This window comes from Epinephelus moara, chromosome 3 (assembly GCF_006386435.1).
Source record: "Epinephelus moara isolate mb chromosome 3, YSFRI_EMoa_1.0, whole genome shotgun sequence".
NCBI lineage: Eukaryota > Metazoa > Chordata > Actinopteri > Perciformes > Serranidae > Epinephelus > Epinephelus moara.
This window is the reverse complement of record NC_065508.1, coordinates 29853082-29874133: the sequence shown is the minus strand read 5'-3', so window position 1 is coordinate 29874133 and position 21052 is coordinate 29853082. Positions and strand designations below refer to the sequence as shown.

The following is a 21052-nucleotide window of genomic DNA, read 5'->3' as shown; positions in this document are numbered from 1 at the left end:
TGGCATGTGAAGGGAAGGTGATGAAACTGCAGGTGGAGGGAGGAAAATGAGAAGAAAGACGCAGCGAGGGAGAGCGGGAGAGATGGCATGATTAAGATGCTGAAATAAACACCATTAAATCCGGTTTTTTTTCTCGCTCCTCTCCTTCCTCGTCCTAAATGGTGATCCAGTGTCAGAGCCCGCACCAGCAAGGCTGCTTTCAAAAGATAAGCCGGCAGACAGGTAAAATGAAGCACACGTAATGAATGTCCATAAAAGTGCTTTTTGCTGCATTCTGTTGTCATTCGATACAACAGAGGGGTGATTCAACCAATAACTGAGCTTTATCTAGAAAGCTTTCTACGGCGGGTGAGCTGCCACACTCTGTCCATTAAAATTAGGGGGTGAATACTCGGAATTGAGATCTTGGTATTTACGGGGGAATTCTTGCCAAAATTGACTCCAGTTTCCTGTGGGAACACGTGACTTTGTGCTAAAGACTACTGTATGGACTCTGAACTTGAAACACCATCATTACGGTAATTTAACTGGATCAACTTTTCAGCTCCGGCGTTTTCTTCCATCTATTCTTAATGCTATAACGGCTGCTTAAAGTCCAGGAAAAGTGGCAGAATATTTTTTGGATACGTTTGGGTGAAGCTGAGTGCAAAATCTGTGCATGAAAACTTTGCAGACGGTTCAACAGGTGGCCGAATCAGATCTATATAAGATCATATTAATGTTAACCAGGGAAGTAGCACCAAAGTCCGGGGCCCCTGATTTCCTGTTTTTGGGGATTGACATCACTTCTGTGCCTTTCAGAGTTCAGAGGGGCCTCCGAGAGCTTCCACTAGTTTATTTAAACAAAGTTATTCAGCCAATTTAAATTTAGTTATGACGCTAATTACTTAAAATCAGGGGTGAATACTCGGAATTTATGGGAATTACTGCAGATTTTTCACCAAAATTAACTCCAGTTTCCTGTGGTGACTTTGTGCTAAAAACTACTCTATATACTCTGACCTTGAAATGACATAATTACGGTGTTTTCTTCTATTTATTTTTAATGCTATAACGGCTGCTTAAAGTCCAGGAAAAGTGGCAGAATATTTTTTAGGATACGTTTGGATGAAGCTGAGTGCAGAATCTGTGCATGGAAACTTTGCAGACGGTTCAACAGGTGGCTGAATCACATCTATATAAGATGATATTAATGTTATCCAGGGGCGTAGCACCAAATTCTGGGCCCCATGCTGAAGCAGTCTAAGTGGGCCCCTCTCCCTCCTTGATCCACGCCTCTCTTACGCACCTTTTGAATAATTCCTTTTCCTTTCTTTCCTTTTTTTTTTTGGTGCCCTGACTTCCCTTTTTTGGGGGGAAATGACATCACTTTTGTGCCTTTCAGGGTTTAGAGGGCTTCCACTATTTTTTTTACACAGAGTTCAGTCTTTCAATGGATCTATTCCCAAATTTAATTTAGTTATGACACTAATTAGAGATAAATTATTGCAAACAAAAGCAAAGTTTTGATTCCAGGCTTTTCGAGGGCCCCCCTCAATTTACAAAGTGGATCTGACGGATTCAGTGCTGCCTTGCTGGGAATGAATATGTTAGTTGATTCAGGAAATGAACTGATTTGTGGCACATTTTTTAAATAACATAATTTTTAATCTTTGAGTTTTGGGGGAAGGTATCAAATATTTTCAAGTCAAATGCTCAAGTCCAAGTGAAGTCACGAAACATTGGTGTTAAAGTCCAAGTAGAGTTGCAAGTGTTTTGTCAAGTCATGAAGTCTGAAGTCATGAAACTTGTGACTTGAGTATACACCTCTGTACATTATTATTACTTTTCTGTTTATTGTATTTATTACAAGCAATAGTTTATGAGAAATTAACACAAATAAACAACTTAATAATAATAATTTTATGGTAATAACACACAAACAATAAAAGAATACTGTGAAAATGTGCTCATTTTGTTTTTTTCCTTCCCTTTTTTGTTTTCTGCACCCGGATGCCTTTCGCCATTTTATTTCCTCTCACTCTAATGCTCTTCACACAAACACACACTTTTGAAGCCGCCCCTCTGAATGGCACCCGAGTGTGCCGCCTATGTCGCCTATAGGAGGATCAGTCACTAAAGATGGTTATGCAAGCCCATATAAAATCAGACATACTGCTTCAAAACTGGTAAGAGGATATCTGTAAATATGAAATAACATGTCAGAAAAATAGAATCAGAACCTTTTTTATGATTATTGGCAGTTTTAACATCATGAGTTTACATTTATTCAGATTTTACTTAGAGAAAAATCCTGGTCTCCTGTGGATTTTTCACTGTACACTTAAAATCAAAGGCTTTCGCATTACACTTTGGTTTCATGGTGGAAACCTACGGCCTTGTTATTGAGACTTTGTTCATATTTTAGATGCATGTTGGAAGGGGTCAAGATTCAATTTGTTAATTCAACTTAATTTGAGTCATACAGCCCAATAGCACACATCAGAGTTACCCTCAGAGGGCTTTACAACATATGACACTCTCTGTTCTTGGACCCTCACAGCAGATGAGGAAAAACTCTCACCCAAAAACCCTTTAACTGGGAGAAAAATAAAACCTCAGGAGGAGCAGCTGAGGAGGGATCCCTCTCCCAGGATGGACAGACATGCATTAGATGTCATGTGCACAGAACAGACGCACATGGATGAGGACAGCGCACATGTGTCTGTGTATAAAGGAAGGTAAAACATCTCGCTCTGTCTGTTTTTAAACACTATTTCTGCCTTGTTAACCAGCAAAGTGTGAATGAGATTATTAACATCAAAGTGTAAATGTAGAGGAACACCATGCCTCTTTTTGGAGGCTAAATTAGGACCTATTTCTGGCGCCCATGATGGCTGTGTGAGTTGCTGACTTTATAATCCCCTGACAAAAGGCTCCACATCATATTTAAACGATTGCTTTCGCGGCTGCCTCATTGTGATTTAACACACGCCCACAGCGGGATGTGGTTCAAAGTGGCAAGTCTCATCTGCGGCTCCAGAGACGAGCTGAGGTGACATTTGCGTCGCCCGGGTGGGCAGGTGGATCAGAGACGCTGCTTGTGTCCTCTCCAATGTCTGCTAGACGGAGCAGATGTGTGCATTGCTACTGTACAGGCGGCTCCAGCAGCTCCGTCCACCCCCCAGCCCCCCCTCCACCAACCCCAACACCTCCCCCCACCCCTTCAGCCCCTACCACCATCACACACTAATGGTGTATTCGCCTGACTTGTAAATAGGGCCGACTGCTCTCATCTCACTGCCTTTCGTTTCAAATATTTATCCGTGAGCCGGTGAGCTAAATCGGCTCTGACAGTGAGACTGTTATTTAAGGTCGCAGACAGGCGGCTGGGTGAGAGAGAGACGGAGAGAGGGAGAGAGGGGGAAGAAAAAAGCATCCATCCCTCGCCGGTGAAATGGGATTCATTTCCATGTGTTCATATTCTGTCATGGTTACGGGTTTTTTTCCCCCCCTCTGAATAGCAGCATCCGTCAGGCTACCTCTGCTCCCTCGCAACAATGTATTAGTATCCTGGCCTCGCCTCAGTAGAGAGCCAGCACTGAGAGAATTACTAGTGGACTGGAGAAAAAACAACAGAAAAAAAACCCTCACTGTAAATAAGCTGCGTCTGACTGCTGCAGAATTCATTTCGCCATGACCTGAATTAATGCTGTTTATTCAGCTGAGCTAAAGTAGCAGTGTAACTGGGTAGGGTTAACATAATTCATGACAATTTCCTAAAATAAAACATGGCTTTTTACTCTGCATTATACTGTAAGCTATTTTTGTCAGTGCAGGGGCGCAGCACCAAATTCTGGGCCCAGGTCTCTGTGGGCCCCTCCTCTCTTGATCGACGTCTCTCTCACACACCTTTCGAAACATTTTCATGACAAAGTCAGTTTGATTTCTCTCCCTTTACTTTCTTTCTTTTCTTTTTTGGAACCCTGATTTTCCTTCCTGGGGAATGACATGACACCAGGGGCGATTGCTCTGAGACAACAAGGGAGGCTGAACTTCCCCTAAAATTTCATGGAAGAAATGGTCAAATATGCACTATTGAATTTACGTTAAAATAAGAATTTACATCACGACTATGATGTTCAAATGTCAGCTGTTTATCACCAGTTTGCAAACGTGCCCTCCCTGTCATACATTCTCGTGTCAGCGCGGTGGACGCGGAGTTCTATGGCATGAGTGTGGTTGAAAAACAGCTTCAATTAAATGTTCCTTTTATAAGTTACTGCCTCGCTACAATATGACAAATTTTATGATGTAAACTTAAAGACCAGCAGCCGCCACTGCATGACACATTATGTTGGTACTCCAGCAGCATGAGCATTCATACGCTTGGCTCTGACTGCATTAAACTGAAAACCAACCCGATCTCACGCTGAAGTTGTCAAAATCCAGAGCTTGGGCAGTGACTTGCAGTAGAGCACAGCTTGGGCCCCATTTTCCTGACTGAACCTGACCCGAGTCTGAGACAGTTATAACCCAGCCCGGTCCGACCCCCACAGACTTTCTGATTTTTAAGTCCGAACCCGACGCAGTTTGCTACCTGACACAGTTCTTGTTATGGACAGTGTGTAAATGACCATCAAAAGGCTGCTGTTACGCACAGTCAAACACACCCCACACACAGCAGCGCAGCACAGCACACACATTCAATTGGAGCAGAGCCTGTGTTGCGTTCAGGTGTTGTCACATAAACAATAAATTTCAGCACTTGAATAGGCCTGGCCCGACCCATCGGGTTCTGACGGGTCCTGTCGGGCTCAGGTTTCAGCCGACCTTCACCCAAGAGAACGGTTTTTGCGTCCCGTACGATTCTAAAGCCAAACTCTGTTCTTTTTTTCTAAACCTAACCACTTCCTTTTGTTGCCTAAAACCAACCATGTCTGTTTGTTGTTGAGGGAAAAAAACGTCAATTTGCGGTGCTGTACCAACGTAGTGCTTTTATTTTGAAGGAGAGTGTATGCATGTCCCAGTTTTCCCCACTGCGATGCCTCTGTGTCCATGACAGCCCCCGTCCTGGGTCAGAGTGTAAGATTTTTTGCTGTGTTTTCCTACTATGGCTTTAAAGTACTCACTTTTTCAATTGTCAGCTAATTTATTACCCTACCACCCGGGGGTGGGAGGTGGTGAGAGATTTTGTATGTGACAGTCCAAAGATATTTACAAGCAAAATATGTTGGAATTCATGTGAATATTTGAGCTCAACAGTTGTACGCACACAAAGCAAGATTTAAGGCTTTATGTGTGACTAGTTTGACTTTCTGCAGATGTTTAATCCTCCTGCCTCTGATTGGCTGTTTTTATTCAGGCACAGAGAATTCTTGCATATGTCATTAGGAGCACTAAGTTGAGCCAGAGGAGCATTATTTTTTCACTGTCTCATATAGTACTGGCAGAATTGGTAGTTTCATCAAATATGACAAAATGACAAAAGTTTTTGTAAAAGTTAGCTGCGGAACCTGCGGTCCTGAAATGTTACCAAAAAACTTAAAGTGGCTCATCTACAGAATAACTCAGCAGTTAATACTCCACTCAGACATTAATGTTCTAACTCTTTTCAAATTGTTTCAATGATTAAAAACGTCTGAAATAAAGTCTTTAAACTGCCACTGATGCCTGTGACTTAACATTCAATTTTTCTGTTTCTATTACAAATCCTTGATGTCAATATGAATCCCTTCTGCACTGTCTGCTCCGCTCTATTAGCAGTTTGGTAGAAACAGAATCAATTCAAGTGTGCTCTTTGGAGAATAAAGGGGCAGACAGACACAAATGATGATGCAAGTTCACTGCAAATTCTTTTTTGAGCATGACCAATGGAGTTGAGTAATTCCCTGACCAGAGATGCTGCTGCAGCATTGCACTGGTGCACCTGAGGCGCCGATGTAAATTGGGTTGTTCCAGGAGGAATGAATTATTAGTAGGTGTGGCAGTGGCGAGCAAGTATGGCAAATTAAAAAAGGAAATGTGGCATTTTTATGACCTGGATCGGATTTTTCGTCATCATTCTTACCAGCTACCCTAGTTAGCTCTCCAAAATGTAGTCCGTATTTTAACAGGTAACTAATAATTTTATCTGAATATCACGGCTTTGAGGAAGCTGAGCTTGAAAGGAAGGCTCCTTATGTGTCACTCAGCCATCCAACCCTCACCTGTGGTCTGAGCCTGTGGTTCCCAGCCTTTTTTTTCCTTGTCTGTAATTGACGACCCCTGATTAAGTGACATTTTATGGATATTTCATCTTCGAAGCAAAACAATAACAGTACAGAACAACTGATAAACTGTACAGTTAACTAATCAATTAATATTGAATGCAATAGCTGCAGGAGGTTTGTGTTAAACAAGCAATTTGGGTACATTTTGAGCTGATTATTTTCTGTAAATATTGCATCAGAAATTAGTGTTCCTGATATTTTTAGCATCTTTTTGTTTTGCTTTGTTTTTTACGATTCCTTGTCTGTATTATGCATTTTTTAAATAGGCCTTTCCCTAACACGTGGCCATTGTTCTATCAGCTCTTTGGTTGTTTAACTATGTATTTTTCTTTTTTAAGATATTTTTTAGGGCATTTTGCCTTTATTGGACAGGACAGGTAAGCGTGAAAGGGGGACAGAGAGAGGGGATGACATGCAGCACAGGGCCACGGGCTGGATTTGAACCCGGGCCGCTGCGGCAACAGCCTTGTACATGGGGCGCCTGCTCTACCACTAAACCACCGACGCCCCAACTATGTATTTTTCTAATGCAGGATGAGGCTGTTTAGGCAGAGACTGAAAGCTTTGAGAATATAGCTTACGTTCAGGTCTTCACAGTCCTTGTCCTATTGTTTGTTTGTTTTTTTAAAGTTTGAATAATAATCTAAACTTAATATAGGAGCTGAAACACTGAACAGTATGGCTGTATATGACTGCAGTTCATTTGATTTTTTATCTTAGGAGAGATATGACACTGTAATCAAACTTGATACCAACCTAGATTGTACCTTGTGTTTTTTGCCAGCAGGGCACAGCTATCTTTCAACTAGCTGGTTGGTGACATCACCAACGTCACTGTTGCTGTGGTAGGTAAACTTGGCAGTGTAAAGCACATGTTGTCCTATGATGGCTATTTTGTTCTCTGATAATGTACACAAAGTCACGTAGTTGCGTATAGCTGGTGTCCCCTGGTGGTGGTCCATCTGACTTGCTGTTTGGATGGAAGACTTGGAGTTTGGTATTACTTATGTAGATATACAAAACTGGGAGAGGAGCCTAAAGACCAAAACACACCAGTGGTGAACGCTGCTGGTCAAAAAATACATCCCTATTATATTCAATGTACAACCCGGCAGCGGCTAGACAAACATTGATGCTACTGAATGCGCCGCCCATGGCAATTCACGCCACTGTTCTATTTCCAGCCTCACTGCCGCCCGAATTAAATGCAGTTTTCCCAAACTTGCTCTCTGCTTGTACATATCAGCTCCTGTAGCAGCTCCTTTCCTCTGCTCCTGTGGCAGCTCGACTCCTCTTCTCATCATGGACGTACATAGAGAACTCTAGCTGTGTCTCATGCAGGGGTCGCGTTAACCGGATATTCTCGGACACTGACCGTTTTTTTACAGCAATGACCGGAAAATCTGAAGGCCGTCTGTCATTTTGACCGGTTGCAATTACCGCCCCTGCCCACTTGGCGGCGGAGTGCACAGTCAGTGGTTTAAGTAAGTGGCTGCCGTTTTCACACTGCAGAGAAAAAGTCATTCATCTGCTTCATGTAGCGTTGTTGACATAACGGCCTGGACACACCAGATGCGTTAGTGCCGCAGAAGTCCTGCGAGTATACTCGCAGGCGCTTGACTGTCCACACAGGCAGCACATTTCTCCTGTACTCTCCGCGCCGGTTAAACATCGACTCCACTCGTCTGTTCCCGTCAGTACTCGTTTTTTCACATCAACAGGTCATTTTAAACATGGGTAAGGCCATATTTTAATCATTTTTTATAACATAATAAGTTAATGACAATTTGTCATTGCATGTCCATGTATTGAGCATGTTGGATAAACACTGAATGAATAGGGCATATTGTTCTGACCATTTTATTTATGTAGTCTGTAGGCTCGGTGACACAAAATTAAAANTGAAAACTAAATGTCTTTGAATATCTTTATTATCATTTAAAAACAAAAATTAAAATGACTGGTAAAAATAGATTATGACCGGATTTTTATGACCCTGTCGGTCAAAATGACCGGCGACAAAAAAGTCCAGCGCAACGTCTGGTCTCATGTGTGATGAAGAATGGATGAGGAGAGTCACATTTTTGAGGTGGAGAAATATCCCAATCAGAACGACCCACGATCCCATCATTAAAAAGACAATGAGGGGCTGTCCACACCTGAGCACTTGATGCGTGGCAAAGGTGTGTTTTCAGCTTTATAAACGCACTGAGGATTGAACAGAATAAAACATTTAGTTTGTGATCCAAGGTGAAGCTGACATCATAAGCCGATTCTGTCACTGAGGAGGGAGCTGTTTGTTTCCAAAATTTTACTGAAGACTGGCAAGATCTTGGTGGTCAAGGATAAGAGTCTATTATGTACACAGAGAAGAAGATGGGCGCGCAAATGCAAAACCGGACTGGCACCACCAGCTATCTAAGCACACACACACACACACACACACACACACACACACACACACGGAAACGGGACAAATTCAAGTGATGCTCAACCCCGACAGCTGTTCTGATGGTGAGTCACACTGTTCATTTATTTTACTGATGCTTCATGATGCAGAAAATCCAACTCCCTGGGAACAGGTCTTTAAACTATATGTGGTCTTACTGGCTCAAAAAGCATCGGCAGTTGGTTTTTAACTGTGTCCGTGGTTTTTTGTATCTCGTCAAAACTTCCAAACTCTGTTGTATCAAGACTTAAGTTAGTCTGGAGATTAGTTTTATACTCAGCGCTCCTTGTAAACAAACATCCCAGTGACGTCACCAATAGGTTGTTGAAAGATACTGGTGAAAATGTGAAATACAATCATTTCAACAACAATTTCATTTAGTTTTTTTTTCATGAAAATGAATGAAACGCTGAGATATAGGCCAGCTGTTAATGTATCTTACACCCCTTAAAATCAAGAAGGACTCATGACCCCCAGCGAAGCTTTGGAGACCCCTTGTAGGGGTTGGGACCCCAAGGTTGGGAACCAGTGGTCTAAGCTCTGGATAGTGGCTACCACTCAGTTGTGGAAGAGATCAGCTGACATAAGTTTCCTTCACTGGGTGTCTGGCTCAGCATTATGGGAAGAGAGAAGCTCACACTCCATATGAAGAGCAAAATAAGAGCCGCTGCACCCTGAAGTCAACGGAAACGAGGTGTGGTGGTTTGAACATCTGATAATGATGTCTCCCAAAGGCTCGTTCAGATATTTGGGGTTAAAATGGGAGCAGACCCATGGGCTTACCCACAATACACCACAAGGATTACACATCAGATCTGGTAGGAGAAGGTCGAGGGATTCCCTGGAATGAGCCGGAGAATGTGCCAAAAACGAATCCTCTGTGGAGCACACCAGTGCTTCCATTTATATCATGGATGACCTTTAGGCCTTACCACCGCGGCGGAGACAGTTAGTGAGTGCTTCCACTGACCTGTGTGTGAGCGTAGGTGACGTTTGAGTGCAGTATGGCTGGGGAAAGTCCGGTTGCATTCACTGCAAATGTAGCTGCGAACGCCGGCGTGGACTTCCATGTGCTGCTGCAGTGCTGTCTGGGTCTGGAAACGCTTCCCACAAAGCAGGCAAAAGATGGCCATGTCGGAGCCTGCGGAGGAAAAGACACAACAGGGGGGTTAGTGGGGAGAGCTGTGAGGAAGGATTTCTATTCATTTGCCAATGATTTAGCACAAGTTGGGTCTTATTTTTATAGTTTGCAAGTCTTTTATTGATGTCTTGACCTCAGCTGTAACAAAAATGACAGTTTGGCTGTAAAAAAAAAGCCTCGTCATTGTTGAACTAGCCAGGTGTGTCACCGTCCCCCACAGCACTTCATAGTAGAGCCACAACCAATGCCAGCTTTGCTCAAACAAATCACACTTAAAGCTTGGCACACACATAACAATTTAGACACAGGATACGCAACAACTCAGGTGCGATGTCGTGGGCTCAGTTTACTAACTGTGCCTTCAGAGGCTCACATGAAGCCTACTGTATTTATAGGATTAAAGGTGCACACAGTACTCGTGTTTCAGGGTGGGTGTGTAGAAGATAAAGATCTCCTATGCAATACTTCAATCGAATCTTGACTCCAGCGAGCACTGTGCATTTTTCTCCAGCAGAGATAAAGAGTGCACAGTTGCAAGCACCCAAACACATAAAATCACAAACACAGGAACAGACACACACAGTTGCACGCTCCCTTGAACACACTCCCTTCACACTTTTTCAATTACCAGGCTGGGGAAAACTCTGGGGAAGGACTGAGTGTTTGGAGCTCAGTTTCTATTTCATCAGTCAATAACACATCTTTGGGGCAAAGCTGACACTAATTTAAAAATCTATGAAGAGCAGCCCGCCTCATGTTCATAACCACTGGAGGAGGAGGAGGAGGGCCCACGACAGCCTCCACGCCAGATCAATCACTGTCTCGGCTGCTCTACACGCTAAAGAACAGGGATGGAGGGATGATGCACCGCTGGAGGATGATGATAGGAGGAAGGGGAGAGAAGAGCTGCTGGATTGCAGGTAAAGATAAGAGATTTCAGTTTCGGGTGATGTACAAACCAAGTGGGAGAAAAACTATCTAATTTTGGTGCAAGAAGGGGAGAGAAATAAATATTGACAAACCTTCCCTTTCTGACTTAAGCTCTGTCTCGATGTTTCATTTTCTCTTGTACAGGAGAGAGAGCAGCTGTGTCTGCAGCACTGTAGAATTTCCATTAGGTCCTTGTTGAACACTCATGACTGAAAGCCTGAGGTACTAATATGTCTGCTGTACAGGTGAGGAAGATTCCCAAAATGTTGGTAACCCCTTGACCTTACCTCTTGGGTCACAATCAGGACAGACGTGCCACTTTTAATAAAGATATATTAATTTCTATTGGGCACTTTGCCATTAAATTCGCAGAGCAGGGGTGCCCTGATTCACCGGCTGAAGATCAGTGTCGGCCGATGTTTGCCTTGTTGGCAAATAAGATGACATTTACTGTGTGCAGCTGCCATGTTTTTTTTCTTGCGTGGGCTAAAAAGCTGGGTTCGAAACTAATGGCAAAAAAATTTAATTTTATTTTCAGTGGCTGGAACTAACTGCTGACGGAGGTTGCACAGAGTGCCCCAGGAATGAGTCTTAAAACCCAGAAATGAGTTAAAATGTTAGCACTACAGGTTCCCTCATTACAAATCAATGGGTATTTTTGGATGGGTTTTTGGTTCGATGCCTGAAATAAGGTCGGTGGTTAACACAAGCTTAAGAGACTTTCATGTTTTGTTCTATGATATAAAATACATCAGTATATACGTTAAAAACATCAGCTTTTTATTTCTAGCAATTGCATTTAGGCCCCAAAAACCATAAAAGTGGTGTTTATTTGTGAAGATTATCTTGGAGTGCCATAAACGTTTGTTTGCCACAGAGCAAACAAAATCCCATTCGTTTTCTGATGAGGGAACCAGGGCATCCTGGAGCACCCTACTGAGTTACATTGGGATACATTCAAGCACTATTACGTAAAGTCTCACACTGTGTCTCAAATCGCGTACTCGTGTACTTACACTTACTATTTTGAGTGCATAAGTGCGTTCACACTGAGAAGTATGGAAAATGCAGTGCACTATGAGTACCTAGATGGTGCACTCAAAACAGTCAAAAAGTTGAGTGTGGAACTATGGACTCTTCTCACACTCAATGGTCGCCATTTTGGCTACGTAGCGGAAGGATAGGGACCACTTTTCAAACTAGAAATGGCGGCCAAGGACTGTGCGACCGTGAATGTCGCTGCATTGTACAAATACACATGGTTTTTGCACTAAGCACCACTATACTGTTGTTGGGTATAAGCCAGCAGTATGTTTGTTGGGTTAATTTAGCAGTCTATAATGATTTGGTACCGCAAACGATAACACGAATGCTAATGCTAGTTTGCTAACTAGCTAATTTGCGGTCGTCATTTCCGGTGAGTGCACAATGGCCGTGTTTGGTTTGAGACAACACTGCCCTGTCGAAATTTCACTCACTACGCCAATGAGTACATACTGCACACAGTATACTACATAGAAGTATACTTACGGAAGTATGTGATTTGAGACACATTTTCAGTCTCTGTCTCCCACCCTTCTTCTCTTGAGCTATTTCTCCTTTACGCACCTTTTGAATTTTATTTTTTTCCACAAAGTCAGTCTGCATTCTTTCTTTCTTGGAACCTCGAGTAAGCAGTAGCTCACTCAGCTCTAGTAGCGTTTAGAGACGAATCCTAAAGTGCAGGGGTGGACTTAACCATTTTGCACCTTGAGGGGGCGAGAGGGGCGTCCGAGAGCTTCCACTGTTTATACAAAGTTCAATCTTTCAACCAATTTATTCAGCCAATTTCAATTTAGTTATGCCATTAATTACTTAGAAATAAAAATTGCAAACAAAACCAAACTTTCACTCCAGGCTTTTCGAGGGCGCCCCTCCCATTGGGGCCCTGGGCACTCACTCCTACTTTCCCCCCTGACTATGATGCCCCTGTCTCCAGCTCCACTCTCAGAACAAACCTCACATATTTTTGGGTATTGCTACTGATATATCACACAAAATATGATCAGTGAACATGCTTGTTAATTAGTTTCAAACTTCAGTCTTCAAAATCTTCACTCCTCTTTTCCCTTTGGTCTTCTTTAAAGTAGATTCTGAAGATATGGTTTCAGTAGGTGGCACTCTTTATCTTTCAGCCATGGTAGATGCCACTGCTCATGCAAACTACCAAGGTCTTCCTGTTTTCTTCCATGTGAACTTGGAATGTATCACTTCATCTCCACTACTGCACTTTTGTCAAAGATGTGCAGGCACACAATGAACATACCAGCACATGTTAAACCTTTCAGTAGATTGCATAAATGCAAATTAGTACACGCATGTAACGAGTGCTATGCTAGTTTTCTCCTGTGTTGTATTCTCCTTGCCGGTCTCTTCTCCTCCTCTCTGCTTTTATCAATGAAGAGGCTATTGAATGGGGTCGATTGCTGCTGGAATCCCTCTAGGACTCCAGGTACTTAAGTGGCTTTGATTGACAGGCATGCTTTCTATTCACTTCCCTCTCCACCTCGCTCCCTTTCTCTTTGTTTATCGTGTATCTTAGGTTTGGCTCTGTCAGTGGACCTTCATAAGCAGAGAACTCCTTCCTCCAGGCCGCTTCGGACCAAATAATTCACGGTCACATTAAAGACGTAAAGTAACACGCCATTATTGCTGTTGTTTGGAGAGGTAGAGAATAAAAATGGCCGGAGCGGTCTAGAGGCGAAAGATAAAGTGAGGGATGAGGGGAGGAGGGGAGGAGAGAGACTTAGGTCAAAGATGGAGAATTAGAGGAAAAAAGGGTTTGGAATGTAAAAGGTTATCAGACCTCTGACCTCAGGTCCAGGCTGAGGCGTGGACTTGGTGGAAATATAACACCCAGATACTGACACACACACACACACACACACACACACACACACACACACACACACACACACACACGTACAGAGAAAAACAGAGCTGGAGAACAAAGAGCAGGAACACCACATGAAAAAGACTTTTACTTTGAAGTCGGGGCAGTTACAGTGGCGAGTCACATTAAGTTGAATGCCGTATGATACGTGTCAGCAAGAACTGTATGTGTCAACTTTAAAAGAAGTCCGACAGTCGGTGTTTTCAAAGAAATATGAGACAGCTCAGAGAATAACACAGAGAGCAAACAGTCAATGTGATACACAGACACACAGACAAAACTGTACTGGTAAAGAACAAAAGCGGTAAGTAGAAGCTACAGGGTTCCTTCAAATTGTCCATTTTAAAACTCCACAGTTTTCCAGACCTCTGTAGATTTTTCAGACCATATCTGACATCTGAGAACAAATATCTAGATGTTTATTATGTAAATAAATGGTTTTAAAGTTCTTAACTTTGTCATATTTGCTGAAACTCTCATTATATTATGAAAGAAGAGCATTAGACAGATATTCTGTGAAAAAAATCATGCCCTTCCTCCTCTTCCTATCACATCTATTGGCCTTTGCTAGAATTAGACCGCGGCGTGGCAACAACAACCAATCAGTCGACGAGTCTCTAATGCAGCGCTGGCTGCCTGCTCCAAACACCACAAAAAACACTCTGCTTGTATGATCAAATTATTTTTAGAAATTCTGAATTTTAGAAAACAGAATCGGGGCAATTGTCTAGAAACACAAATATTTTTCCATACACTCTCTTCTTCTGTCCATACTTATCCAGACCTGGAAATTGCTAGAACCAAACTTTTCCATACTGCGTAGGAACGATGAAACTGGAAACTGACGGACATATTTTAATATGCTGCTTTTAAGTACAGCAAAACTAAATATACAAAATAATGACAACATATATATGATCCCAGGAGCTTTGAGGAGCTGCTATTTATTGCATCGCTACCATTCAGAAAGCCCTGTTCAATACCAAAACATAAAGCTGCATATCCTGATGTAAGGAGGACAGAGTAAGCTGTATGGCTGGAGAGGTCTTGCAGCTGTTTTGCTCTGCCCTGTGCATAATTAACAGAAGAAAAAAGTCTAACAACAACCACAGCATACCCAGATTTGGATGGGATATATGATATTTTTGACTTGGTTTAAAACTGTCCCCTGAGCCAGCAAGTCTAATATTTAAAGGCATGGTGATTCATATTTTTGTGGCGTCGTAGCTAAAAGAACAAAGGTTTTTGTAGTGACATTAGGAACAGTTAAAAAAGCAGCTGCGGAGGATTTCAGGATTTGTGGAGGGACATGAGATGATAGGGAATCTATGATATAAGAGGGGGCAACACCATTAGGAGCCTTAAAAACCAATAGAGGGATTTTAAAATCAGTTCTATAAGATACTGGAAGCCAGTGTAGGTTACGTAAAACAGGAGTTATATGGTCTCTCTTTTTAGTTTTTGTGAAAACCCTGGCAGCAGCACCGTTCTGAATGGTCTGTAATTTTGTAGTGGCAATTTTAGGGTGCCCAAGGTATAGTGTGTTCCAATAATCAAGACAACTGGAAACAAAAGCATGAACAAGTTTTTCAGCATCTTGCAGGCTCAGTAGAGGTCATACCTTAGCTATACAACTCAGTCTCATTCATCACTTAAAGTACTGTATGCTTTCTGTCTTCAGAAAGGATCTGATGTTGACTATACCTTGGACCACTTCAAGGACTTGAATAAGAAAAACGATGCATTGAAACATATCCCTCTGTTAATGAACGAGGCTGTGCACAGGTATAGCAGCAACATACCAAACTTGCATGAGACATGTGAGAGACAAGATCTGTACGTGTGAATTTGGATTTTCCAGCACCTGCAACCGCCAAAGATGGTGGTAGGTAGTAAATGCAAATCCAGGCTTCGAAACATCCTTTCATAAAACTGTGGGCGTCATCCCAGATGTTGCAGGCTTTTCAACAGTCAATGTGGGAGAGCTTCTTGCTACTCGCTATCATTCCCTCGTCTCACAAACTGCAAGCCGCAGTTTGTAGTAAAGTGTAGTGTGAACTCTGATTAGTGCTAGACAAAATTAAGTGGTACAAAGTATACAGTCAGTACTGGGAATAATGTGTGTGTGTTGGAGGAAAGTGAGTAAAGGTGTTGTCGGCCGCTGATAGATGAAGAGAGCAGTGGAGAGATAAAAAAGGAAGGAAAGGTGGGAGAAAAGTAGTTGACCCAGGAGGTCCATTACAGTGTAAAATTGAGTCAGCCCAAAGTGACACCTGAAAGAAGGAGCTGGAGGAGCCGGAGTGGTGGGGGGTTCTTAGTCTCAGTCCTGTTTGGCTGTTTTGGAATAATTTACCTCCTCTAACCAGCCTCTCTCTCCTTCTCCCACCATCTATTTATAAAGGCTCGGGCAGCTTGTGGTTGATTGTGTGTGTGGCCGCGGCAGTGCCGGCAGTATCTTAATGGGCCTGGAGTGGCAGGGCTGCTGTTATTTAAGTGGGGGACGGACAGAGGCCGGTAATGGAGAGGAATACTCCCCGATGGGAGGTGACAGTGGCCGGATGGGCACAGAGCAGAGAAATGGGGCAGAGGCCGGCCATCGAGGTAGGCACTTTTACTGATTCTGATGTGCCGCGGGGTAACCAAGCACCCACCCAGCTCTAAGGAAAGGTCTGAGGAAGTCTTAAAGGATCAGAATAAATGGCCTCAAAACAAAGACTGTCTAAAAAATAATGGATGTAGCCACCACAGCGTCACCCAATGGTTCAACACATTCTCACTCCAACCTCATCACATATCGACATTTGGTCATGGACTTTCCACGTCGAGATATTAAGTGCAAGGTACCCTGGGTGTGTTGGTTGTTGATGTTCTGGGACGCCATGTCAAGTTCTGCCTGTTATGTTGATGTTCTGGGACGCCATGTCAAGTTCTGCCTGTTACATGCATTGTCTATTGTCAACATACACCTCTGTTTTCACAGGAAATGTACAGTTTGCATACAGTCTCTTCCAAAAGTATGTCAACACAACACCGCAAATTGATGTTTTTTTTCCTTTAACAACAAAAGCATGTGCTTGGGTTTAGGAAAGAAGAGCAGAATTTGGATTTACAATATTCCGGGTGAACACCGGCCTCCTCTTGCCCACCCTACTTGGACTTCCACCCCCTGAACTTTCATTGTTGTTCTGCCATGTTTCCCCCGATGCTGCTTGGCGGTATTAAACGATAACAGCAACCAGCAACGTATCATGCCGATGTAAATGGACGGCTTTTTCATCTGTGTCTGACGGAAGTCAATGACAAAGTGCCAGTTTTCGACACCTTCTGAGTGAGACCAGGTTGATTGGTCTGTGGACTCCCTTTCTCACTCCAGAAGTTACCATAACAGGACAAAAATGGAGCTGTGGAGGAGCGAGAGGTGGATCTGACTCTCCTTTTACACTGCCTGTTCAAGGTGGGAATATCCCGCCAGTATGCCATCTCGCCACTCTGTATATGAGGTACGATTGCGGAATAGGGGACAGAGTGGTCTCAGTGGTAGCAGTTAGCAGTTAACTCAAAAAAGAAAAACAGCGGCCTAAAATGTCCACAAACTGGGAAAACAATGAAGTCCAGGAGCTCCTTAGTCAAAGTGAAAAATTCTCTGATTCTAACTGCTTGAATCTGAATATTTTATGGTTTCTTTACTCCTCTATGATAGCAAACTGAGTGTATTTGGGTTGTGGACAAAACAAGACATCTAAGGACATCATGTTGGGCTTTGGAAAATTCTCTGACATTTTAGAGACCAAACAATTAATCCATTAATCACAAAAATAATCGACAGATTAATCAGCAATGAAAATGATTTGTTGCAGTCCTGGTCTAAATAGGTCATTTTTCTCCCTTTACTGAGTCTTGATAATTTTGAGAATCAGAACTCCATTACGAGGATATTAAAGCATGAAGAGAAGTGATTAAAGTTGACTAAATTAGGATTCACTGAAATCGGTGAAAAAGGTGAGCAGTAAAACCAAAACATCCCTTAGAGACCTAAAGGTGACGCCACTCATGGAATCTACGTGCCTGTTTTTCTACAGTCTCTCCATCTTACTTTCAGAAAAGTCTAAAACCTTAGCTAAACCTCTAACAAGCTCCTCGTTGTGCATCTGAAAACCAACATTTCTCATCCTGTGAACAAACACACAGAATGACTAAATGTTTTCTGCATACAGCGTGATCTTAGAAGCTTAACAGGAAGCTTTAATGTTTGACCTAAACAACTGAAAGACACGTCTTAGTCCTTCCAATCCTGCCTGAAATCCATCCTGAAAGGCTTGTGTTTCTTGGACTGTAGTCGAGACAGTTAAATGCGTCCTGACTGTGGCCTGCAATGCAGCGTGCTGAACGGAGGACCTGCCAGAGTTAATGAGGCAGAGAGCAGCGGGACCTCAGCACAAGGTGTTCAATCACAGGCCATTACCACAGCCCCCAACCTCTGTTACTGCGAGCTCTTGTCAATAGCAATCTATAATAAGCTATAGTTTATCTATAGAGAGGGTGACTAAATGTAGGCTGCTGCATCCTAAAACGCCCTCATTAATTGTAGGTGTCTCCGTTCGATCTCAGTTGGAGGCCTGATAACAGAAACATGATCCTAAAGTTGCCACAACATGATTTATGATGGCTTTGTGGGTTGCTGCCTTCAAGTGCTGCTTATGAACTTATGAAAGTTTCATCTCTCATAAACGTGATTGAGCATGAGCGTTCATTCCTGACCTGTGAACAGTGACTTACCAAAAAAATCATAACTCAAGGTCCACTTACAAGCTTTCAACATGTGGCTGAAAGCTCCTGGGAAAAATACTGAGGAGTTAAAGTGATTTAAGATTTTTTTTGTCAATAGAAATGATTTATCTCATGTGCAGGTGACTTCTCTAATGGCGGAATGGTCCCAGTAATTGATGAATCTTTTTTCTTCTTCCAGCTTTGGAGTTTTCATTTAAAGGAACAGTGTATAAGATTTACGGGGGATTTAGGGGGATTTAGTGGCATCTAAAGGTCCAGACACATCAAACTAACTTCAGAGAACAAGCAGTGACGAAGGCTCCCTGCTGCATCACCTGACGTCAACGTGTCTCAGCCAAAAAGTTGCACATGAATACACTGCAGAGACTACAGCCAACCAGTATGGGTGTTCTGAGCCTGCATGAGAAGAAGTAAGTCTTTAGGACAGCAGATTGCAGTCAAAAAGACCATCTTGATGCTAGTTAGTCAGTTAACAAGTTAACAACACAATCCAGCATTAAATAAACAGAGCATAATTACTGCGTGCCAGTGTACAGCAACACAAACCATCAGGAAACGTTTCTGCTAAAGAGTTCAATGGCTAAAGAAAAATAATCTGACCTTATCGAACAAGTTTCGGTCTCACTCCTTCTTGACTTTAGCTCTTTGTTTACTTTCCTCACTTCTGTTTTTCTTCTCGTGCACTGAGCTGAACTACCAGTCAGAGTGATTTCATTCATCCATGGACTGTGCTGTTGCTGATGCAGATTCACCATGCAGAATCAGCCAGAAAAAGGAAGACAACGAGGGGAAACAGTGCGGAACACACTTCAATGACTAGGGCAACAGACGCTCACTGACGGCCCAACATAGACAGATGGCCAACCATCGGCTTGGTGTGTCAGGGCCTTAAGGTTGACGACTACAGATTGCAACCATGGACGAGGACCTGCTCCCTATGTAGATATAAACAGCTTGTTTTAAGGCAATAGAAACACAACAATCAGGTGATTATACACTAAAGAAAACATACATATTATATCATATTCAATTTCTGCCAATATATCCCCATAAATCCTACACACTGGACCATGTAGAGGCTGTAGTTCATAATGCATCACTAAAAATATGCATCATACATGTAATATTTTGTAGTATTATTTTCTTTTACGAAAAGATGCACTGCATGCAGCACAGAGTAAAAATACCTCAAAGGGAATTAGACCAATTTGTTCCCTTCTCGCCTCGAACTATTCCTGCTTTACACCAGCAAACACAGGCTTCAACCACCAGTCACAACAACATCCATCCAGCCAGGTGCTCCGCTGAATTCTCAGCTCTGCTAGCTGCCACCATCAAACTGCCAGTCACCACAAACACCAGTCACAACAGTCGTGCCTGTGTCGGCAGAGGAAGGTGTGAGAAACGAAGGCTGAGGTGATGTTCCCGCTGCTCTTTAGCTCCGTCTAGACAACAAGTGTTTGTTGTCGCTCTCGTCTGCAATCAGGCTTCATCACACATCAGGTCACGGCCGCTCTGAAAAGGTCGGCAAGCACCTTTTTACCTACACCTCCGTGGGGTGTCATTGGAGAAAGGGATCTTGTCGTGAGCTAACAAATAAATGCCTTCTGTAATTTACTCTCGTATGGATCGGAAAAGGTCCCCGTTGAAATGTTAGGGTACGTCTCAGGACTTCACGCCGTAGTCATCATTTCTGGCGTACGGCTGGCCAGCAGGGCCCCCTGTGGGTAACTGATGCTGCCTGTGACACAGTCTAGTCACCATAAAGTTTAATCTTAAACCCCACAACTACCACCATCTTACACACAAATACATATTCCCCTCTGTCCTGACAAACAAAAACTACTCCTACAAGTCAAACATGAACATCCCCCTGACCTTTAACTACAAAATGTCACTCAAATTAACACATACTAACCAGGGGAAGACTCAAAATGACCACAAAGAGACCGAAAAGGCCACAAAGATTAAAAGGAACTGCAACGAGTCACAGAACAACCACAAAAAAGGGCAAAACAATCACAAAGAGACACAAAACCTAAGGCTACAAAGAGATGCAAAGGAACTACAAAAACAGGCAAAACAACCACAAAGAGACAAAAAATGACTATCAATAGACACAAAAGAACTACAATGAGATGCAAAACGACAGTGAAGAGAGACTAAACAACCACAAGGAGACACAAAATGACTACAGAGGGACACGAAACAACCACAAAGAGACACAAAACGACTGCAAAGAGACACAAAAAAGGCCACAAAGAGATGCAGAGGAACTGCAAAGAGACACGAAATAACTACAAAAACAAAAGAACCATGATGAGACACGAGACAACTACAAAGAGGCACAAAAAGGCCACAAAGAAACACAAAGGAACTGCAAAAAGATACAAAATAACTACGAAAATGGGCAAAACTACAAAGAGGTGCAAAACAACTACAAAGAGACACAAAATGACAATAAAGAGAGACAAAACAACCATAAGGAGACACAAAACGACTGCAAAGAGACACAAAATAACTACAAAAACAGGCAAAACAACCACAAAGAGACACAAAAT

At 42.7% G+C, this 21052-nt stretch overlaps 1 protein-coding gene across 3 annotated transcripts in view; it reads right to left on the bottom strand.

Moving 5' to 3' along the window:
- The window catches only part of zbtb16a (zinc finger and BTB domain containing 16a), a 219701-nt gene that overhangs the window by 21009 nt on the left and 177640 nt on the right, over positions 1 to 21052 (bottom strand). For all 3 annotated transcript variants that reach the window (XM_050040222.1, XM_050040224.1, XM_050040223.1), the window contains exon 5: positions 9671 to 9841. In XM_050040222.1, the coding sequence (XP_049896179.1) occupies positions 9671 to 9841 (171 nt within the window). The remainder of the gene's footprint in view (positions 1 to 9670; positions 9842 to 21052) is intronic.